The sequence below is a fragment of the Pyxicephalus adspersus genome, chromosome 2, assembly GCF_032062135.1.
Source record: "Pyxicephalus adspersus chromosome 2, UCB_Pads_2.0, whole genome shotgun sequence".
NCBI lineage: Eukaryota > Metazoa > Chordata > Amphibia > Anura > Pyxicephalidae > Pyxicephalus > Pyxicephalus adspersus.
In genome coordinates this window covers 11,532,602-11,555,666 of record NC_092859.1, presented here as the reverse complement: position 1 = coordinate 11,555,666, position 23,065 = coordinate 11,532,602, and the positions used below count along the sequence as shown (strand labels likewise).

Below are 23,065 nucleotides of genomic sequence, written 5' to 3'. Positions count from 1 at the left end.
ACTGATACAGGGACACCATTCCTCCTACTGATACAAGGACACCATTCCTCCCACTGATACAGGGACACCATCCCTCCTACTTACACAGGGACACCATTCCTCCTACTGATACAGACACACCATTCATCCCACTGATACAGGGACACCATTCCCCCTACTGATTNGGGGACACCATTCCTCCTACTGATACAGAGACACCATTCCTTCTACTGATACAGGGACACCATTCCTCTTACTGATACAGAGACACCATTCCTCCTACTTATACAGGGACACCATTCCTTCTACAAATACAGGGACACCATTCCTTCTACAGATACAGGGACACATTCCTCCTACTGATACAGAGACACCATTCCTTCTACAGATACATAGACACCATTCCTCCCACTGATACAGGCACACCAATATGCCTAATGATATGAGGCACTTTTACATCTTCTGTTCTTATTTTGTTCTTTTTAATTAGTTTATTGCCATTGACTAGTGATTTTCTACTGCATCTGACCACTAACATACTGACATTCTTTTCTTAAACTGAACTGGCTCTTTGTTTTTGAAAAGTTTAGGGACCCCTAGTTAAATGCCACCTTCCTGCCATCAAGGGCAGACATAGGGAGGTGCAGAGTGTGCCTCCTTATGAGGGCCCCAGACCCTCCTCAGCTAACAGGGGTCCCCAATGGGGCCTCAAGTCAGTTCAATGAAGGAGCCCCACTGTTAAGTTCCCCAATGTCCATCAAATATGTAAATATCAAACACAGCATATACACAAAAATAAATACACAGGGTCAGTCCAAAAAATTTACTTTACACTCCTCACCAAAATTAACACTTCTGTTTTGCTCCTTCATTATTCCTACCTCCTTCTCCTTTATACTTTTATTTCTGCTTCCAACTTGTTACGTCTCTTTTTTTCCTTTGCATCTCCCCACCTTGCATTTAACAAATTAAGACCTCTCATGATGTAATATTTCATCCTAATTAACATTTAAACTTTTGCATAAAGTCAATTTAACTGTTATGCCATTCAAATCCAAAAGCTAGAAAGACACAATGGAGCAGAATATTCTGTACTCAATAAGTGGGTCATGTCACAAAGCATTTAATATTCCAACCAACATTGCTCTGATTTGATTCTGGCTCAGGGCCCCAATTTACCAGAACCTGACCTGTAATTAATGCATGAAATTCCGGTTCCAGGCCCAGATGCTGCACCTATTTTCCACGCCCAGGACACTGCTAGGGTAAGGCTGTGATTATGTACAACGTTATGAAATGCTGTCCAACATTTGATTTTGATGGGATGTATAGCTCCAGTATGGAACACAGAAAAGGTGTACCAATTGTAAAGTTCAGATTCAGCAGATTAGAACTCGGAGTTATAAAGAATTGGTTTCAAGCTTACTTCCCACAATGTTAAAATAATGCTAAATCTTTTATCATTCTTTCCCACATCGCCTACCTCTGATTGCTCTTTACTAACCTTTGGATAAGCACTCAACCTTAAAGATAAATTTAAATAACTCCTTGTAAAGGATACTTTATTGTTTACCGGCTTGAGAAAGAACAATTTATCTGAAATATGCAACCACACTACATAGCAATGATACTTTTATCATTAGATCAATAAAGTATCTGATTTTATAAATCGAGTCGATAGAGGAGCACTGAGCACCGGGAGGAGGAATAAAGTGAAACTCCGGAGAAGTATTCAAGACCGGAAGATACCTTTTGTTTTTACTTACATTTCGGTGGTGTTGGTGGCAAACCTTCTGGTTTATCAAGGAATCTTTTGGTTCCTTTAGGGCCACCACATTTATTTTTTTATAAGATACCATGCTTCAACAGTAAAGGTAAAGCATATGCAGAAGTGAGAAATATATCAAAAAATGTGTGTTTAGATTAAATAAAGGTAGAATACCAGAAGTCAAGGTCTAGGGAGAATATCTATCAACAAGAAGGAATAAATTCAGAAGGAGAACTATTATACTGGGGAAAACTACCTTCTATATCAGGGGTGTCCAACTCAAGTCCTCAAGGGCCACATACAGGAGAGGAATTGCATATAAAAATAATTTGCTGACTTTTCGTATACCGTAACTTATTGAATTTATGGTTGTCTCTTAGAGAAATATTAAAATGTGTCTGCATTCTGGACGTTGTGGAATTGATTTGGACAGTCTTGATTTATACAATGATTCATTTATTTCAAGCCATGCTGTTTGTTATGGTATTGTTTTGAAGGGCTAGGGTGCTCACGGTCATTAAATGAATGCATTGAGCTTTTTTGCTTTTTATTGCACAAAAAGTCCACACAGATGGTGCTTGGGTGGCTGATGGCCTTCAGACCAAAAAGAACACCATCTTGTTCTTTCAAAAATAAATACCTTGTGGTTTTGATGGGTGGTCCATGGACAGTCAGCAGGTGGTCATCAACTCCCTGCATGCTGGACATTGGTTGGAGAGTTCGCCCAAATTACCGGCAGTTTAGAATAGTAACAGATCTGCTGCCAACTGCCCATATTAACTAAGCCTAAAATGTATTACAAGAGAGGAAGGCAGCAATAAGGAGACAGGCAGATATCCACAAAATTGTGATGTGGACACTGAGGAGATATCTGGCCATCTGTAAGCAGCCTTTAAAATTATCGTAAACATTAAATGAAATCAATCAGATTGTTCAGCCATCTCATGTGGAGCCTTCTGTGCCAGTTCATTAGAAAACCTTTCCCAATACCAGCTCCCAATTTACGCTCCTGTCCATATAGTATTCAGTGCAAGCCTATCTAAGGAACCCCAGATTTGTATTTTCATTGGCCCTAGGGTGGACCTTAATCGAAGATTTGTTGTCCTACAAATTTAAACATGTGGCTCCTGACTAAAGGTGCGTACACACTTCCAATTTTTATCGTTCCAATCGAACGACGAACGATCGATTGGGCAAAAAATCGTTCGTAAAAAAGTAACCAACGACGCCGACGAACGAGGAAAGTCGCTGGAAACGAACGACCGGACCGGCGGATCGGATTGGACGACGATCGTTGAACATCGTTCGTGTGTACGGTCGTTCGTTGATCGTCCATGTTCAGAGCATGCGTGATGAACGAACGTCCGTTCACTTTCCTGTCGTGCACATAGTTCCTCTATCGCTTAAACGATCGTATCTATTGTGTGTACAATATCTATGAACGATCGTGTCGTTACCTCTATGTGCAGGATCGGTGCTATACGATCGTTCGTGTATATCGTGCAGGAACGTTCGTCGTTCGTTTTCCGACGATAATAATTGGAAGTGTGTACGTAGCTTAAGAAATACCTTAAAAGATTTGTCTATTGTCTTAAATTCCGACTGAAAACCAGCAGTGACCTTCTGATACTTTATAGCATGATAGCTGTATCTGGTATGTGAGATCATCTTAGGCAAAGCTGCCTCTGACTGCTCAAGATTTGGATTCTGATATTTGATGATGTCTCCACTATGCTGCTCAGTATTTTCCTTGCTGGAGAGTGCAATTGAAGGGACTCCCTGCTTCTGTTTTATCAATTCTGTGGCTCTGCTCCTCAACAAAGATGGTCAATTCCACAATGAGACACAAAGTACAAAGCAAGATAGGTGTCAAGCCTGGTCTGGTGTCAGTAAGATGCCAATCCCCCAATCTCTGTCACATGTATCACCGAGAGCAAACCTTGCTCAACCCAAGAAGCAGATTGTGCAGTCCTTTTACTCAGATGCCCAGGACTTTAAACCACAAAGCATTGGTTCTCACCTAGAACTGCCAGAAGACCAGGAATGAGAAAGGAACCCTGGGCAAGGCCAGGGAATCGGGAGAGCATTGGAATGGCCAAGTCAAGGGTCAGCAAGAGATCAAGCATGAGCGTGGTCAGGTGATAAAGCCAGAGTCATACCCAGGTAGTAGTTAGCCAGGTGAAATGTCCGAGGGGCAAGCGGTATTAGAGTTGTCAAGGAACTTTGTGAGGTCAAGCACAGGTACTTGTCAGCCAGATGTGGTATCCAACGGTCCAGAGCCGAAAGAGTGGATGAGGTCAAGCAGAGGACAACCTGTTAGAAGGGTCAAGATAGAGGTAGTCTGCACTAGCAACTTACAACTAACTCATCCGGCAGACTACACAACGGACCAAAGTTTCCCAACCAAGGTTCCTCCCGAGGTTTCCAGAAGTTCCTTGAGCAATAAGCAGTTTGTGATCTTTATGACTATCTGTGAGGGAGACATTCCCTCCAATGGTCAGCAATGTAGAAAGAATGACCACCACACTAATGTACTGTGATCAGTGGAGATAGTAGTTATAGTAGGAGTTCTCTAAGAGCCTGAAAAGTATTTTAAGAACCCTTAAAACCCTCTATGTTAAAGAGGTTGGAAATGGAAGCTATCATGGGTGTTAAGAGGTGATACTGGCCTAGAATTATTGCCAGCCCAGGGGACAGATAGGGGCAGATCAAGTCAGGGCAGAGTTTACTGGTTAGGAGTAGAAGAAGCAGATGCCCTGGACAGAGTATATGCCAACCACCTGTGGAGGCTGTACAGGGATGGCACGTGCCCAGGTAGACAAGAGTTTGATGGGCACAGGAGGAGCAGGCCATCAGAAAGCAGTGAAAGTAATTGCTCCCAGTACATATAAAATAGAAAAAGAATGAGCTGCAGGAAGATCACAAGCAATATTACTGACTATTCCTTGGCCTTCTGCTTGTCTTTTTGTAAGCACCACTGTCACAGTTCGTGTCCTCTTTAAATGTATTAACACCTAGCCTCAGTCAGTGAATAAGCCTTTCACTTTCACTTTCTAATCTGCTCTAAAAAAGGAAAAGATGAAACTTAGTTTAATGCAAATAATTTTTGTTAATGATTTTTAAACTCTGTTCTATGTGAAATAAATGCCCTGCAGTACAGTTTGCTGGTATAGAGGGATGTAATGAAGTGTGACAAGCTCTTCATAGAGGCAGGCAGCGTCATTCTACCTAAGACAGTATGACAGGCAGAGTTCCAGGAAGTGCGAGGAGCCTTTTGTTCAGCTGCTTTGAGGCGCAGGAAGGTAAATACGCTCATAGATGGCTTTCTGTGTGTTCTGCAGAAGTGTAAACCCACTTTACTAACACAATGCTAACCCATTCACTACCAAAGCTACGTGTCTAATAATACTTTAACACAAATGTGGAAAAATGTGAAAAGATCTTTGTGTGAAACTTCTCAGCCCCAGCAGCCAACTAATGGGCCTTCTGTTGTCACTAGGATCCATTGGGAAAAACACGAGACATTCTAGAACAATAGTAAATACTACGGTATAATTACTGTTTCCATGCAAGGGGGACACATAGGTGGTAAATGTAATATGTGACGTGGTCTGACTGTCTGTACTTGTCCTGATTTTCCAGTACTGCCCCTTGACAGCTTCCCAATCCCCCATTAACTTTGTGTGGTTGGGTGGATATGCTAACTGGCTACGGGACCTCCTTCTTCAGGCCTTGACTGGTAACTTCAACCATTCCCAGCCTCAACCATTCCCTTCACATTGGCACATGCATGCGTGGTTGGGCATGCTATCTGGCTGGGGGATCTCCTTCATTTGGATTTCGCTATTAACCCTAATTCTCCCTGCCCAGCTTTTACAAGCCCTGTGTGGCTGTGCATGCATACATGGTAGGGTGAGCATGCTCTCTGGCTAGGGGATCTCCTTCTCCGGTCCTTGACTGGCAATTCCAAATCTACCTGCCCAGCCTTGAGCATTCCTTATGCAGTTGCACACACATGCGTGGTTGGGTGAGCATGTTGTCTGGCTAGAGGATCTCCTTCTACGGTCCTTGACTGGTAACTCCAATTCTCCCTACCCAGCTTCAACTATTCCTAACACAGTTAAGTGTAGTTGTTTGGGCATGCTATTTGAATAAGGAATCACCTTTCCTTTGCCCTGACCAATAACCCTGACCCTCTCCGCCATAGTCTGCCCCCGCCTTAGCTGGTGGGATATTTAAACCAGGGCTGACCCATTGCTCTTGGCCCATGATAGCATTTGTTCCTGTAATGTTTCAGTGGTTTCCATCTGGCTGCCCTCTAACAGATATTTCTAGCTTGCTGCCCATCCTGACTACAACCATGTAATTTCTCACCTTTAGCCCCTTGGATATCTCATTCGGTTAACAAATCATTGTCTATGATTCTGGCTCTGTCTATTATTTGCCTACCTTTGTTCCTAACCATTTCTTGTATATAGTATGATTGACCTTGGCTCAATCTCCTGATTATTGTCTCGCCTCTGATCCATAGACACTTTATCTGGCTGATGGATTGTTATGTATGACCTCAGGTCTATTTCCTGACTATTCTCCTCCCTCTAATCCCGGGGTGTCAAACTCTGCCCTGCGGACCAAATCTTGTCTGCAACGTCCTTTTTTTTTGGCCCCCAAAGGAATCCTAAATCTGAACTGCAGCTGGCCCGCCACTGCATTGGAATAGCGCCGCTACTACAATTCCCGACATCATTCGCGTCTATAGACCAGCCGGCTCTCTGCCTATGCGTGGCCCCGCATTGGACTGTTTTATGGACGCAAGTAATGCCGGGAATTTAGTAGCAGCGCTATTTCAATAAAGAGGGAGTTCCAGCGGCGGGCCACTTATAAGATTTAGCCCTGCATTGGCCGATTCTGGCATTTACAGCACTCCCCCTTAACTACACGTGGGAGGTGCTGGGAGGCTTTTGGAGTTACAGGGGCTTCTTGGTGACCCATGGCCTTGTGTCATATAGCGATGTCTGTTATCCAAGTGATGCCGGTCGTGATCGCATCAAGGTTTTATATCTAATGAGAAGGAAAAATGTCCTCAATTGTTTCAATGAATCTCAAGGTTGGCCTGTGACTTTGTCTAAGTTTTTAATTTTGGCCCACTGTGTATTTGAGTTTGACACCCCTGCTCTAATCCATAGATACCTGTCTGGCTGACCATTTTTTTTATATGACCTTGGCTCTATCTCCTGACTATTCTCTAGCCTCTGATTCTTGGATAATTTGTCTGGTTGACCATCCCTCATGCAAGACCCTTGGCTGACCTTTGAGTTATGCTCATCCCCATGCTCTGTGGACACCTTTGCATTGCAGAATCTTGGTCCTCTGTTGGTCTTAGATGTAAAGATGGCAACCAAATGCTGAGACAGTGCTACTGGGGGCTTACTTTAGGTGAACTGTGCGGCTGAGCTTGGGGAATTGGTGCCCACTGACACCAGCCCAGGGTGTGACATTGACATAATCATACTTACAAATATTCATGCAGGTTCTGTGCATGTGGACTTAGAGTTCTTGGTGCATTCTGATCAGCCTAGTGTCGTATATAAGATGTGATGTCTAGGCCCTCTTAATACAGCTTCGTATGGGGTCCACTTAACACTAGTGCGTTCTGATAATGCATGTGTTCACATGCAGAAATGAATGCGTTGCCACAATACATAACAATACATATCACATGCTTTGGATTGCTATTCATTCCTAATAACATCCAAATCCATCTAAGCAGTGCGCTGCAGAGCAATGATTTCAAAAGCACATCATGCACGGCTTTTCCTTGTGTCGTGGTTTTGTTTGGCAGCCAAATTAATGGTCCGCCCTAATACAACACACAACAATTCTTTTTAATATGCATTGCACAGCCAAAGTGGGATCTCAGCCCTAGACAATTGCAAAGCAGAGCAGAAACTATTTATAAAACTGAATACTTTAATATATTTTAAATATTCTACCCTTTCTGCTGCCCAAGGATAATGTAAATCATATAAATGCCAAGCTCACCTAAATCATAATGCTGCCACTGCAATTTATTAAAATCAAACACAAGGCTGCAGCCTCTCCTGCCAGTTGTGAAGAATAGAGGACAGTGACACAGCTACTCCCCCTGGTGTTGAAATTTGGAACATGAACATAACTAACATGAACTAAGTCATTCTTTCATGTATTTGTAGAATTTCTGATATATAATCTATGTATTTTTATGGTTTTGGAATGGTGCAAACTGGGCAATTGTATTTGTAAAATTTCTGATATATGATATACCTATGTATATGGTTTAAGGATGGTGCAAACTAGGCAATTGCCCAGGGCCCCCACCTTCTCCTGGGCCCTGATAGAATGGCAGGGGGTGCAGGGAGCTGAAATGCATATTGGTCCAAGGTCTATTGTGTCTGTAAACATCTCTGACCAACCCTTAAGTTCTTCAAAGCACGATGATAACACTCATCAAGAATCTGCTAATTATTTCCCATGCAGAATATTCTATACTGGCTCCCACGGGCTTAAAGTTTCAGTTACATTTATGGCTACTCACCTCTTCCCCTACCCTTGAGGAAGTTTAAACCTCCTTTATTATTTAAATATCTGGAGAATAGAACTAGATCATTCTGCTTTACATAAATATCTTCCAAAGTCACATTTAAAGAATGGAGTAATTACATTACAATCATTACACTGATTAATTAACCTTAAGATTCATTTACACTACACTGCAAATTTAACAGAGTCTTTGCAAAGTGGAATCAATATTAATTAGGGAGTCGTGTTCACAAAAGTCGCACTGCTTTGATGCGTGTTAAATACATTAGAATCGGCGACATTAATCCTGCAAATTTTTCTATTTAGATCAAAGGAATATGGTTTGCCAAATCATGCTCAAGGTATAATAAATAATAAAAATGATTGTATGCTAAATGCGCACATTTTTTATTATGTATTTATATAGTGCTGACATAATATGTAGAGTTCATAGTCATGTTACTAACTATTCTTCAGTGGAGGTCACTATGCTATGTCCCTACCATAGTCTGATGACTGTAACATAGCCCAAGGCTAATTAAACTACCAGTACGTTTTTAGGATGTTAGAGGAAACCCTAAGTCCCACTATATACATCTATAATACACCCATATGTACCATGTTTTGTCCTTAAAAATGAGACAAGTACTGAAGACAATCAATTCCACTGCCCCTGGACTTCTCATGTTGGGCTGCAGAATACTTCTAATTTGTGTAATGTAAATGAATCAATGGGGAGTGCAATGGGATAATCTGTAGTCCAATAAGGGAGAGCAGAATTTATATAATCCAAATCTATTTATCTTGGTGGTGGGCCAATGTATATTCAATATATGTCCTTGGGTTTATATCCATTGTAAACCAGAGAAGATTAGATGTCCAGAAGATTAGACTCGTCTATATATGTCAAGTTGCACTCTTCTAACACAAAAAAACCTACAAGTTATTCATCACACAGAGATTACAGAAAACCATTAGAGAACTGAATGATTTTTCATTGCAGTGAATCATTTCTGTAGCTGAAACGGTCACTGCTTTCATCAGCAGCAGAACAACAGAATGCATTAGTCCTGAGGGACAGATTTAATCTCTCTGGAAGACTGGTTTTTAATTAAGGGTCACCCACACGCCGAGGTTATTAAAGCAATGCTCGGTACTTGCTTGTCATATGGGATGACAAATCAAGCAAGAAGAGAACAGAGAACAGTGTAATAGAATTAAACATTTGATTAAATGTTTTCCCTCCAGCTAGTGAGCTTTTTCTAACCATCGCCCACATCATCCAATGGTGGCTTCCATAGACACTCTAAAACTCACCTACCTAGTAAGTTTAGCCCCTGTATTTTCTAGTTTTCCATAATTAACCCTAACGAGCTCCATTGTAATGCTGAAGGAGTTTGTGAAGAACCTGCAAGATGACATCTACTTAACCCTAGCAAACAACAGCCTAGCCCAGCTCCTACAGAAGATGGAGTTGTGGGTGTTGAGCCAAATCCTAAACAGGTATCCAGCAGCTGTTGATGGCAACTACCATCTGCTTGTTCATGGGAAATATATAGTAGATTAGAGTTGACATGACTTTGAATATGGAATATCAGGGATGAAGGACTGGGTTACTCCATTAACAGAAGAAGTATCTGTTAGGAGAACTGACAGATATTTCCTGTAAATGACGTGTCAGTAGCAGTTTTGGCCCTCTTTCTCCTTACTTAACATTGATAAAGAATCCCACAAGCACAGAAAAAGCTCCTCCACCGAATGGAATGTATATATGGGTTTGGTCCTATTACACACCAGCTGCCTACAGGTTCATCTTCTCTTGTAAAGTGGTAGGGAGGTGCACAGTTCTAACCAATTGCACCATTTCTCTGTTTTACTGCAGAAATATGAAGGTTGTAGCTTAGATGTCTAGATAACCACTGGGCCCAAGGCTCCTGCCCATCCAACTCTAAGCTCTAAAGGCAGCATGGTGGCTCAGTGGTAGCACTCTGCCCTTTGCAGCGCTGGGTTCTGGGTTTGCATCTCAACTATCTGCAGGACACTATCTGCATGGAGTTTGCAGGTTCTCCTCGTGTTTGTGTGGGTTTCCTCCAGGTACTCCAGTTTCCTACCACATTCCAAAATCATGCAGTTAGGTTAATTGACCCCCTCAATCGACCTTAGACTGTATTAATGACAGATGACTATGGTAGGGACATTAGATTGTGAGCTCCTTTGAGGGACAGCTAGTGACATGGCTATGGACTTTGTATAGCACTGTGTAAAATAATGGTGCTATATGAAAAACTGTGTAATAATAGGTGGATTTTCCCTTCGCAAGATTCTATTGCTGCCTACATGGACAATAGGCAGATTTAGAAGGAAGCGAGGAGAGTTTCGCTGGACTCCAGCAACCAGTGACTGAAACCCTTTTTGTGAGCTTAACTTTTAGTAGAATGTTGACAAGCCATTATAAAACATAACATTTCTTATTTGGATAAAACAAAAAATGTTTAAACCCCTACAAGATTATATTGCTGTTTACATACACAGTGGTGAAATTCAGGGGGGAGTAACATAAGTAACAGAGGTAGCTCACTGGACTCCACCAGCAAGTGACTAAAACCCATTCTGGGAGCTTCACTCATTATTAGTAGAGCATTGGCAAACTATTATATTACATGAGGACTCCAGGAATAACATTCTCTGTTTTTGGATAAAGGAGTTTATTGAACCCCCATAAGATTGTATTGCTGCCTACATGCACAGTGGGGAAATTCGGGGGAGTACCCCTAGTAAGAAAAAAAAAGGTCATTGGACTCCACCAACCAGTGACTTGAACCAATTTCAGGAACTCCATTCTTTATTGGAGTGTTGGCAAACCATTGTAAACTATGGTGTCCCCAGGTATAATTCTTTTAGAGAAAGTAAGGAATTGTGGGGAGATTTAGTGGTGTGTAACTGGACTCCACCAACCAGTGACTGGAACCCATTCTGAGATGTTCTTTCTTTAAACCATCATAATACATGGGAGCCTATTTTTTAATAAAGTGAGGAATCATTAGAACCCTTACTAGGGTTTATTTCTCTCTACATGCACAATGGGGAGGTTCAGCAGGGAGTACCATAAATAACATGGTGGTGTCCAGTAATGGTTCACTGGACACAACCAGCAAGTGTCTGGAACCCATTCTGGGAGCTTCATTCTTTAGAAAAGTGTTGGCAAGACATCATAATACTTGGAGTCTCTGAAGCAAGTCTTGAGTTGACTTCTTTCTTAGCCAAAGAATGTTGACTGGATCTGGACTCGTGTTAGTTCTATTCAACTCATTTGCAACAGTCTTGCAGAATCATAACAAGACTCTCATGTTCTATATGTTGGGTATAGTTATCATTTTCCATGGAGTCCGCATAGTAGAACTGGAAGTGATTCTTGGCATTGCCTCTTCATTTCAAAGTTCAATAACTTCATTTCAAAGTTCAATAACTTTGCCTTTGGAGCCAAGGTGGGCTCCAAAGTCATATACGTCATTTAATTGCGCACTCAAATGGGTGCGTCGTTAAGGCAAAGACCCTCTGTTGGCAGGGCCGATATTGAGGCGGTGTTCCGGTTGCTGCCGGTGCACCCGGAGAGTCAACGTTTCTTGTGCATCTGGCAGGGAGCATTTTATTTGGACAGGTGTTTGCCTATAGGGTGTTCCCTGTCCTGCGCACTCTTTGAGGCCTTCAGTACGTTTGTAGAATGGGAAGTGAAGGATGTGACAGAAGTGCTGTCTATAATTCACTGGAAGTCCATCTGGAAGATTTCCTGTGCATTGGCCCGGCCAATTCTTTGGTTTGCCGGGTACTGTTGGGGTCATTGCAATAAGTTGCGGAGCGGTTTGGGTTCTGGTGGTGGCAGACAAGACTGAATTGGCTTTCCTCGGTATTGTAATTGACACCGTGGCTATGGAGTGCAGGTTGCCAGAGGATAAGTTGCGCAGGTTGGTGGAGGAGGTGGTTAAGGCGAGTACCTGACGGAAAATGCAGCTGAAGGAACTTCAGTCTTTGTTGGGTAAGTTACACCTCACGTGTAGAATTATCCCCTTATTCCACTGAATAAGAAGTTGAGGGCAGATATGGTATTGTGGTGGGAATCTCTTGAAGGTTATAAGGGGCAGGCGGTGTGGATGGAAGGACCTGGTGGCACTTGAGTAGGGGGGTTGTAGCAGCCGGTTTGTTGGGTTGATGGTTGTGGTGCTTTGTTATGGGGAAGGTGGTTGGTTGCTGTTGTTCTCTTCCTTTAGTTTCAGTTTGCTTCGGGGTTATTTGTTCTCTGGGACAGATATTCAATTGCGTTTTTTGCTACAGGTGTTTTCCCCGGCCTGGTGTGGATTGTAGGTGATTCCTATGTGTCAAGGGGTGCAAGGAGAGTGCCTGTTTGGCCTGATATGGCCTAATGTGTTGGTGTAGCATGCTCGTGGGAACGGCTTGGGTAGCAGGCCTGTGCGGGAGTTGATACAAGATATTAAATGGGATTTTCTGAGGCTGCGTACTATGTTTAAGCATTTGTTGGTGGTCTGGTGTGATATGGTGGGTAGGTTGCAGTGTAGGGGGGCCAGATCAGTGGAGCGTTTGAACAAGGCTAGGAAGAAATAAAACAAGGACGTGGGCTGTTCTGTTGTGTGAAATGGGGGGTTAGTGGTGCGGCACTGCAATTTAGAGGTTGAGGTGTTTCTAAGATCAGATGGGGTGCATTTGACAGATGGGGCATTGATTTGTGGTGCTTAGGCCTGCAGGACGGGATTCAATGGGCACTGCAGATTTGGAGGAGCGCACAAGCGTTAGGTGTCTCGCTTGTGGCAGTTGAGGTCCTTGAGAAGAAGGTGCTGTTGTGTAATATTTATGTTGGGGGGCCCATCTAAGGTATGGAGCCCCCGGTTTGGGTTGCAGTTTGGTGGAATTTGTTGGTGGGGTCAGCACAATAAATGTTTAGTTTAGTTCCCGAGCTAGAAGTATGGGCGGCTGGAAGCAATTGTTGTAAGGTGCAGATCCCAAAAGGTATAAAGGGGTGCCCTTCGAGGACCTGCAACCAGTGAGCAACAGTTCTTGAAACAGTATTTTATGGTATTGTTAATTTCTATTATTGTTATAATGTTTCATGTTTTATTATTTGTTCAGTTAATTATTTATGTTTATTGTAATTGTTATCTATATTATTATTGATATATTGTTATATTATTTTATATCGTTATTTAATAAGTTAATGAATAATAATATTTTGGTAATAAAAGGCCTGCGGGCCATTTAAGCAACGATTGGTGTGATTTACTGTGTAACAAGGTGGAGGGGAGGGGGTGGGGAAAAAGTTTTGTGGTAAGTTGAAGTTGGGGTAGGCAAGGGGGTTAGTATGCAAGTCTGGGGAGCTATGTTTTGCCACAGCCATGATACTTATTGCATTTCTAAATGTTCTTGGATCCCTTAACACCCCACACACATCTGTATCTCACTATCTCTGTCCTTGTTGCTCCACTTGGCTTGGTCTTCTGTTCTTCACTCCAAAAACACACACATCAGCTCAATTCCACATCTCCTCCCTTGCGCTGTTTACATGAAGGCTTTGGTGTTTCATGTATATCTGGCATATTTTTGGAATGTGTATTTTATCATGTTATATTAATATGTCTTAAACAAAACCTGTCTGGAAAGAAATATGGGTGCACTTGCCCTTACAATGTGCACTTGAGCATAACAAGCATGTGCGGGTCAGTTGTGGAGTGGGTGGGGTTGATGCTTCTTGTAGAAGAGTTGCAGCTGTGAGGTTCCGTATTTCTTTGTAGTGTGCATCATGTGGCTTGTTATGTTTTAAATTGGCGCTGTCCAGGCTCATCGATCTAAGGACCCCTCTGATGTGCACATTTTGGCCAGAGTGCAGTTAGAACCCTGACACATGCCGTCTGCACCCAACAACAAAGCTTGCACAATAAAGTGAATTTTCCTAAATTAATATTCTATGTTTTAGTTCTTCTGTTTAGTTCTGTTTCGTTCTTCTCATGGTCACTAAAAACAATTGCACCCAACTTTTATTCTTTGCTTCCTATTAGGACTTTGTATAAGTATGTATAGTATGTAGTATTATTTTGGGTTGGAACAAAATACTTTCTTGCTGGAACTCTCATGGTGGTAGTGGATGGTGGGTTTGGATATGCATGTTGTCATGTTCGGCCCACATGTGCAGTATGTGTTGGGTAAAATACTGCCCCAGGTGCAAACGCATTATATTGCAGCTACACATGCATGGATTGTGGTGAGGCATGGTGGTGAAAAAGATCAGGAAGTAAAATTGGGTATTTGGACAGCAAATGGCTATGTGGGGTATTTGTTTCTTGGCAACAATTTAATATATTGTTTATACTGTGAGCACCACAATATATAACAATTTTTTTCAGGAAACTGTAAAAAAATGTCTGCAATGGTCCAACCTGCTTCCTTCGCTGTTATAATCACTGCCAATACCTAACCCCCACCCCAATCACCATTTCTATTAAATCCAGATTGTAGCCAATAATGCAGCAATAATGTTTGAAAATAATACATTTCACCACTGCCCATTGCCAATGTAAATATCAGTTTGTTAAGCTCACAGTATGCTTTTGATACCAGAACATAATTTCTAAATAATTTTGCAATACTCAGGTGTATCAATATTTCCTACACCCCTAAAACCAAAATCAAGTAGAAAATTTTGGAAGACCATAGGACAGCACTGAATAGAAGAACAAGTGCACATTTTTAAAGTAAATACGTACCATTTTATTTTGTATTTTTAGGTTTTTATTGTTTTATAATTTATGTTTTATGATTTGTTTAATGTGTTTCTAAAGTTTATCTTTAAGAGAAGAGGAAGTAAATTACTTTGGTCATTGGGGGAGGGAATACTGGTCACAAGACTGTATGAAAATCTTTGAAATCCTGAACCAAAACTCAGAGATCGCTATCTACCAGGCGCACGTGAGTTCCCAATTTACAGATTTTTGTGTTTCAGCCTCAGGTATGTGCCTGGACATGTACACTTGTAATGTGGAGTATTCGGATCTGCAGTAGGAGCAAAGAGAAAATATAGGTGATTTCGGTGTTCATTCACTGTGTTTCAGCGTTCTCTGACTTTTCTTTGCTAGGTGTGCAGGAAAATATATTTATTTAGCAAATTACAAGGAACTTCTTATAGATTCACTGTGCTTCTCTCTGCACTATTGTTGTACTGATATGTTGGGTAATAAGTAAGCTGCTGGCATTCATCCCTATACGGGGTTTACCCTACCTGGAAAGCTTTGGACCTCTTCATGCTATCGCCATGCTCAGAGTGGCGGTCAGGTTGTGGTGCGGTTATCCCTCATGCCAATGAACCGCCATCTCTCCACATGTAATATCCACCCACAGCAGCCCAAAAGAAAATAAATGGGGACACCAGTGATAGTTCAGTACTGCTCACTGCCAATCATTGTTAATTTCGCAAATGTTGGTACTATAGGAACTAGAGATGTCCTGCAAGCACCCTAGCTGCTGGCAAAGATCCCATCCTAGAACCAGAAATCTTCATCTTTTCACATCACGTTTTTTCAGTGTTTCTTGAAATTAATTTTGTTAAATATATCGAAATGGTAACTTTTTTTGTTGATAGAGTAAAGTCTGAAGATGGCACTGTGGCTGCTGATGTCCCTGCTGATGCCGTACCTGTCCTCTGCTGCCATCTCATGTTATGGAGATAATGGCCAACCAGTAGACTGGTGAGTTCTCATTGGTTACGTGAATATTAGGTTAGGTTTTGGACTTTCTTGCACAGGTCTGGGACAATATAGCATTGGATTTTTGGTACTCAGGTACCTAATGGCATTTTTTTGTGTATACAATTCAGAGTACTTATTTTATTGTTATAGATTGTTCCTAGAGAAAGAGAGAATGGGACTGGTTATAGTAAATCAGTATTTGAGTTCTGTGATCCAGGCACCTCTTCAAAGATCACATTTAGATCTTGCTGGAGCTACCATCAGTATGGCACAAAGGGTACAAAACTGGATTGAAAGAGTCTTCAATCTAAGTCAAGACATTACATATTAGGCTGTCCTCTCCTGGCAGCCATTAGTTGGAACTGCACTTGTACAAATGGCAGGTTTAGATTGCAACATGCTGTCAGAACAGCTACGGGCCCTTTACTAAGTGAGGTCAAGTCCCTTGCAGGTTCAGATCAGACCATCTACTTATGACCTTCCACTTGCCCTTGGTTTCCTTGTTATCTACCCTAGCTTATCTTTGTACCTGGCTTCCTTGCTTTTAGCCCAAACCCAACACCAGCAGCATCTCCTTCACCCATTTAGTTCAGACCCTCCTCTTGGATCTGGCTAGCCAGCAAGGAGGGTTTGGGCTTATTAACAAGAAAGCCAGGTGCTAATGCTGAATCTGGGATAGCCAGAAATGGAGCCAGGTGCAACTGGAGACTCTGATAAGCCAACAAGGGAACCAGGTGCACGTGCAACCAGATTTTCAATTTGCTCCTGACTCCCTTTTCAGGCCAGCATAGACCCTCCACTAATCTCTCTTGTTGCTTATCCCAAACCCAACACTTGCACCCGGTTCCCTTGTTGATTAGCCCAGCCTCTTGTCTTGACAATGCTAGAATATGGGTGGGAGGAGGTCTAGGACGTTTACCTAACTTGTGGCCCTGGGTCATGTGCTACCTTACCTGAGCCTGCTCAAAGTCCTACTCTGGCCTGTGATTGAACGAGACAACAGGAGGACACTGATAGTATCATCTGCTCTCAGTAATAAATATAAAAGACTGTACAATGTAGCTGAGCATGATTACAGTACATCAATAGTTCTGCCACTTCTTTCCTCTCCCAGTGCCGCTGCATGAGTATTACAGCGGCTAATATCTATTCAGACCTAGGTACCTGTTGATAGCTGTATAAAAAAAATAATTAATACAATTTTAAAAATGTGGAACTGTTTTTCTTGTTGAATTTTATATCCAGGTTCATTGTGTACAAGCTTCCCAGTCTGGACCACAGCAGTGAGGCAGGCATGAAATACATGTATCAGGATGGTAACAGTGGCGGCTGGGTCAAGGGGGTCTCACTAATGAACAGAACAGACAGCGCTGTTGGACGGACCGTCAATCAGCTTTATAAGTCTTCACAATCCCAGGTGACTTCAGTTTTCCTTCTGTATTGTAACTGACAAATGCAATTGTGATTTAGCAGAAGTCCAGGTTTCAGTTCAATGACAACCAGCATCATTAAACTCACTTCCTGTTCTGGGTGTCATAGACCCGCCCACTGAGAGTGGGACGGCATTTTTTTTTCAAATGTATCATCTAGAGTCTGGAGGAAAAGATATTTTATCTTTGGATAAGGAAGGAATGCTTCACTGTAAGGTCTGTGAAAATGTAGAAATAGTTTCAGCAACTACTATAGAAAAAAGCTGGATGATTTCTGGAAGCACGGAATATAACTTGGTATTAAAGCTTTTAAGTAAAGATAACAGAGACTGCTGATCCAGGGAACATCCAATTGCTTCACAGGATCAGGAAGGAATTTTTTCTTTCACCTGTTGGGGTTTTTTGCCTTCCTCTGGACCAACTATGTCCATAGGGTTTTATATCTGGGATATGTTTATTTCCCAAGTGGTTGAACTTGATGGACCTATGTCATTTTTCAACCTGACTTTTCATGTAACTTATGCTAACTGTATGCTGTAACTACTTTGAGCTGATGGATATCTCACTCATGTGACTGTTGAATTCACTATCATAAATGTAAAAGAAAAAGCTGGGTTTATGTTTTGCTAATTCTGTTTTTTTGACCACCTTTGTCTATTCGGCAACAGAAGCCGAACCTTCTTAAACCCAACTTCTTCTTTTGCTGTTTACAGAATGCTTAGCAATGATGGAAGCAATGTCAGCAGTTAGTAGAGCAGTAGAAGGTAGAAAGCTTTAAAAAACACAACATGTAGAAAACTCAGTGAGGTGGTGACTCGTCAGTGCAACTCTGCTTGACCAGGGCACAGCATTAGAAGCCTTCCTCTGCTGTGACCATTAACCACCCCCCAAAACCCCACAATAAAAGACATAACACATTTTCTTGGTGAATAATTGGCCACAGCAGCCCCCTTTATTAAACCAGCACTTCCCTTATTATCATAAATTCCAAAACCTCCTCTGTCCTCGTGCCTGCATCCGGTTTCCTTACCTTTTGACCCTCACTACCACTGACTCATGCCCTTTTGAACAATCTCCAGCCACCCGCGGCCCCCCCTTTCATGAACTATTCACCTTTTACACATATTCAGTCTTCAATGCTACCCTGTCATGAGGCCCTTCGCCCATAGGTGTCACTCCAGGCCTGCTTTCCTATGGTCCAATAGAAAAAACTATTTCTTCATTTGAAAGTATTCCAGTCACACATCCGATTACAGCAGAAAACACAAGCTCACATAAACCTAACTGAAAACTGGAAGTCAAAACAATCAGCAAACCCAGAGATATGAGAGGCTGAAATGATATGCAAATCCTGACTTTTAAAAGTCAGATTTGGCTCCACCCCTCTCACATTTCCAACCTTCCTGATGCCCCTTGAAATTGATTGGTGGCACCCTGGACCAACTGGAAGGCTCTATTAAGCAAGACCTTGGTGGTCTAGGTCAGTCATCAGTGACTTCCAGGAAATTGTGGGTTTTTAATGTCATTGAACATTGCAGATAGGCTGTTACTTTATAGAGATAATGCAGTAAAATGTTCAGCAAGGCACAGCCTTTATGCAGAATTACTAAACAGGAAGTAATTATTAAGCACAGCTGCCTGCAATGAAGAGATTTAAATACATAAACCATTATTATGTAATCATTAGAAAAGTATGATCTTGGTTTTCTTTTTGCAGAATGTGGCATATATACTGTATAACGATCAGCCTCCCAAAGATGAAGACAATGAAGTTCGTGGCCACACCAAAGGTATCTTCACCATTCACCACCCTACGTTCTACTTATGGTTGAATATTTTAACACAATTTTCCTTAAAAATGTTAATCAGGCTACCAGAAATGTATATTTTAGTCTATAAGGGCTGCTCGTGGGTGGGTCCAGTATAAAAGGGCTGTTCGTGGGTGGGTCCAGGCTATGAGGGCTGCTTGGGGGTGGGTTCAGTTTGTTCTTGGACTTTTTTTATAACCATGAATTCCCAGCTATGCTAACTGTAAGAGTCAATAAGTCAGTAAGGTAATTTTAAAATGCAACTGCATTTTCCAGAATAGCCATGACTGCCAATGTTCTTATGTCAACGTTCAAGCCCTCAAATGACTGGTGCCATGTGCAACACCAGAGGTCAAGATGGCCCCATAAAATAAGCAGATTTTGCTCCACTTTAAGTTTAATTGTTGTTGTCCTGTTAACCTCCTGACCTTCCTAAGAATCTGATATGAGGTAGCTGTGGTCAAGGAATGGACTGGACAATAACTGAATGGGGACCAATAAATTGTAAAAGCACGGCACTGGGATTTGTGGAAACAAATTTAATTCTGAAACCCCAGGTTTGTGTAAAAAAAGTTTACACAATTGAGTTTTCTTTTCATTTCCATAGGTGTGATTCTTTTGGACAAAAACCAAGGGTTCTGGTTGGTACACAGCACCCCCCACTTTCCTCCATCCTCTTCTCTCAAGTACGACTGGCCCAGCAGTGCTCATCACAATGGCCAATCCTTCATATGTGTCACCTACCCATACCTACAGTTCAAGGATATTGGTGAGAATCAAGAGGTCAGAGTAATAGTATTATGGAGCTAATTGGTTTGGAGAAAAAGAAGGATAAGAGAAGCCTATTGTGCCAGGGAAGAAGCAAGACCGTCCTACAATAAGGTCTTCATAGAGCATGGGCCTAGTTTAGAAGTTGAAGCAGTAACTATATGCACATGTGCAATATGCCAACTGGCAAAAGGTGAGGGGTCAGAAATGATCCTAAAGTGGGACTGAATTTCCCGAAATGGCTACATCAGGGCATATTTCTGGTGCCAACAGCCATAGTTCCCAATGTGCATATGTGAAAGCTCTCAGATGGCTGCTTTATCTGACCCCATAGAGGCCAAGATGGCGCCATAGAATTGGTGGATTTTGTTCCACTTTAAGTCTGATTGTTGTTGTCCTGTCGACCTCCAGACCCTACTAAGGTCTTAAGAAGTTTTTATGAAGCTAACTGGTTTCGGAAAAGAGAAGGAGAAGAGGAGCTCGTTGTGCCAGAGGAGAAGCAGGAGCATCGTATAATGAGGTCTTCATAGAGCATGAGTAGACTTTCAGTAGAAGTTGATAGTTACCAAAAAGCAGTAACTATATACACATATGCATTAACTGTTGGTGAAGGTACGACTGAACAAGCCTTACGAGGACCTCATTAATTGTTTTATATTGAGGGGAAGACAAGCAAGAGATGTCCCACTGGGCCTTCACCATAGGGAAAGACAGTAGTTGATGGTAGCTGATAGTCGTTCAGTAATTTGGCAGGAGGAAACATTGAGCCTTATTGGGGTCCTCTGTACAAAGTCTAGATTTTCAAGACCGGATCCATTACCAATGTTTGTCTGGGACAAGGCTTTAGAGGTAAGCTGATTGCCCCGTGGAAGAAGAGTAGGTCTTTGGAGACATGTCTGGTCCTTAGAGTGGTAAATTGAGAGATGGCAGTCAGAATGAAGCAGATTGGAGCAGAGAAAGATATGACTCTTTTGAAATGAAGCCAATTGGCTCAGGGAAATAACAAGCGATATTTGTCCCTCCTAGGAACACAACTTCTGTACAACACCATTACTCCATATGATTCCTCTGTTCCTGATGACTTCTCTGGTGACCTACCTGACCTGAACTCTGCAGCAAGGAAGAAAGAAGTGTCCTCACCACCCTGGAACAGAAAGGTCACCCTCACCTCCGTTGGTGGCAAGACATTTGTGAGTTTTGCCAAGCATGCCAGATTCAGAGACGGTAAGATATGGAGAAAATTGTTATGGTTTTAGGTCCCTGTTTTTACTGATTTACAGGATTTAAGGGTTTGTTTATAATGCGGTGAATCTGACATTCGCCATTTGATAATGGTGCAATTGAAAGCACATGAACAAGAAAAATTCTCCAATTCTCCACCAGAAAATGTTTGCTAAATTCCAGATCCACCACTTTTTACCATATGATGTTTTCATTGACATAAAGTCTTTCATATAATATAGGACAGATATAAGATGATGCTATGTATATAATTGTATTTCCTCTCTGCAGACCTGTACTCCGGCTGGGTGTCTGAGGCTTTGAAGTCCGATGTTTGTGTCCAGTTTTGGTTGAATTCCAGAGGAATCCTCCCATCTAACTGCTCTCTGGCTTATCACACATATAACGCCCAGAGACTCTCCTTTGGTCCCACCATCTCCTACTCATCGCATGTTGACCACTCCAAGTGGTGTGTTACCTGGTCCAATACTCCGGGCTGGGCCTGCATTGGTGACATGAACCGGGACAAAGAGGAGGAGCAGAGAGGAGGGGGCACGGTGTGTGTCCAGGACACCACGGTATGGAAGTCCTACCACAAGCTGGTGATGGACTATACCAAGTGCTAGCTGAAGATGGGAAGATGACCATACATCATCTGTATGTCAATGGAAAGGGAAAAGAACACCATGTGGTACATGCTGGATGGATACCATTCAATGTAACTTATTTGTAACATAAGTGAATCAGTAATGGGGTCATGTGGTGGCTTTAAAACCGTAGGAACATTCCCAGGTTATTACAAAGCAGCAAAGACATGTCCAATGGAAAACTTCTGTAACTTACTACTGTATTCCAATTATAATTAATAAAATCAGGATTCTTCTTTTGTCCAAATATTTGAAGATATATTTGTCTGGGGCCAGCATCCCTATATGTTCCTCTCTGCATAGCCAGTCACTGACTCGGCTTCACTAGTTGAATGCTTTCTTTGTAGAACTTATTACCAAGGGGATTACAACTTTGGGGCTTGCACATCAAGACATGCCAGCTTCCACTTTTATTTTCCTTGCTCATCTATTATATTATCATTACAGCTAATTGCATTGTCTAGGCTATACCTTCATAGGGTTATGCCTGTTTTCAATTAAATTAGCTTTAAAGAGAACCTGTCATGGTAGAATTTGTGCAAGATCTAAACCTAGAATTTGTGCAAGAATCTAAAATAAATATACATCTGTTGAGATGTACCAATAAAATATTTAAAGTATCCCTTTAATTAATTTATCTGGGTCTGACTGTTGGCTAAACATTGGGGATTAGAAGCCCCTTTGGCTCCCTCGCACAACTCCAGGCGGTGGCACCAGCAATAGGCCAACTTTGCTGGCAGATCCTGAGAATATAAATACAGACACCGCACACAAATCTCAACTTTGTCGTAGTTTCTATTAAACATATAGATGGATCCAGACTGTGGATCCCAAATCTTTAATCAGGGTGCGGTGGTCGTATATGTGTAATGTAGGCTGGGATAACTAGAGGTCTCCTATGTTACTACCATATCCAATGCCTGATCTCATGCTGATACATGTGACTTTCTTTCTCTTTTCCAAAAAAAAAAACCCCAAGCATGGGTAAAATACGTAGTTCTGGCTGCAGTGCCTCCCTCCACTCCATTCCAGCTGTTTTATTCCTCAGTGCCGGGTTGAATGATGCCCAGTTTTTTCAGGGCATCATTGACCCGCCCCCGAGGGGATATCATAACAGCAATTGTGCTCACATTGCAATAGT

The 23,065-nt window shown here is 42.0% G+C and overlaps 1 protein-coding gene across 5 annotated transcripts; it reads left to right on the top strand.

Moving 5' to 3' along the window:
- Positions 1 to 4,917: 4,917 nt before the first annotated feature.
- DNASE2 (deoxyribonuclease 2, lysosomal) lies at positions 4,918 to 22,171 on the top strand. 5 transcript variants are annotated; one of them, XM_072399503.1, is made up of 8 exons: positions 5,034 to 5,049; positions 15,309 to 15,386; positions 15,945 to 16,050; positions 17,296 to 17,467; positions 19,198 to 19,270; positions 19,896 to 20,057; positions 21,083 to 21,280; positions 21,569 to 22,171. In XM_072399503.1, the coding sequence occupies exons 3-8, from the start codon at positions 15,959 to 15,961 to the stop codon at positions 21,901 to 21,903; spliced, it is 1,032 nt and encodes a 343-aa protein (XP_072255604.1). In that variant the 5' UTR covers positions 5,034 to 5,049; positions 15,309 to 15,386; positions 15,945 to 15,958; the 3' UTR covers positions 21,904 to 22,171. The 5 variants fall into 5 exon arrangements, with proteins under 5 accessions (XP_072255606.1, XP_072255604.1, XP_072255603.1 ...); XM_072399502.1 differs by lacking the exon at positions 5,034 to 5,049 and adding an exon at positions 14,087 to 15,060; XM_072399505.1 differs by lacking the exon at positions 15,309 to 15,386 and having other exon boundaries at positions 4,918 to 5,049.
- The last annotated feature ends 894 nt before the right edge of the window (positions 22,172 to 23,065 follow it).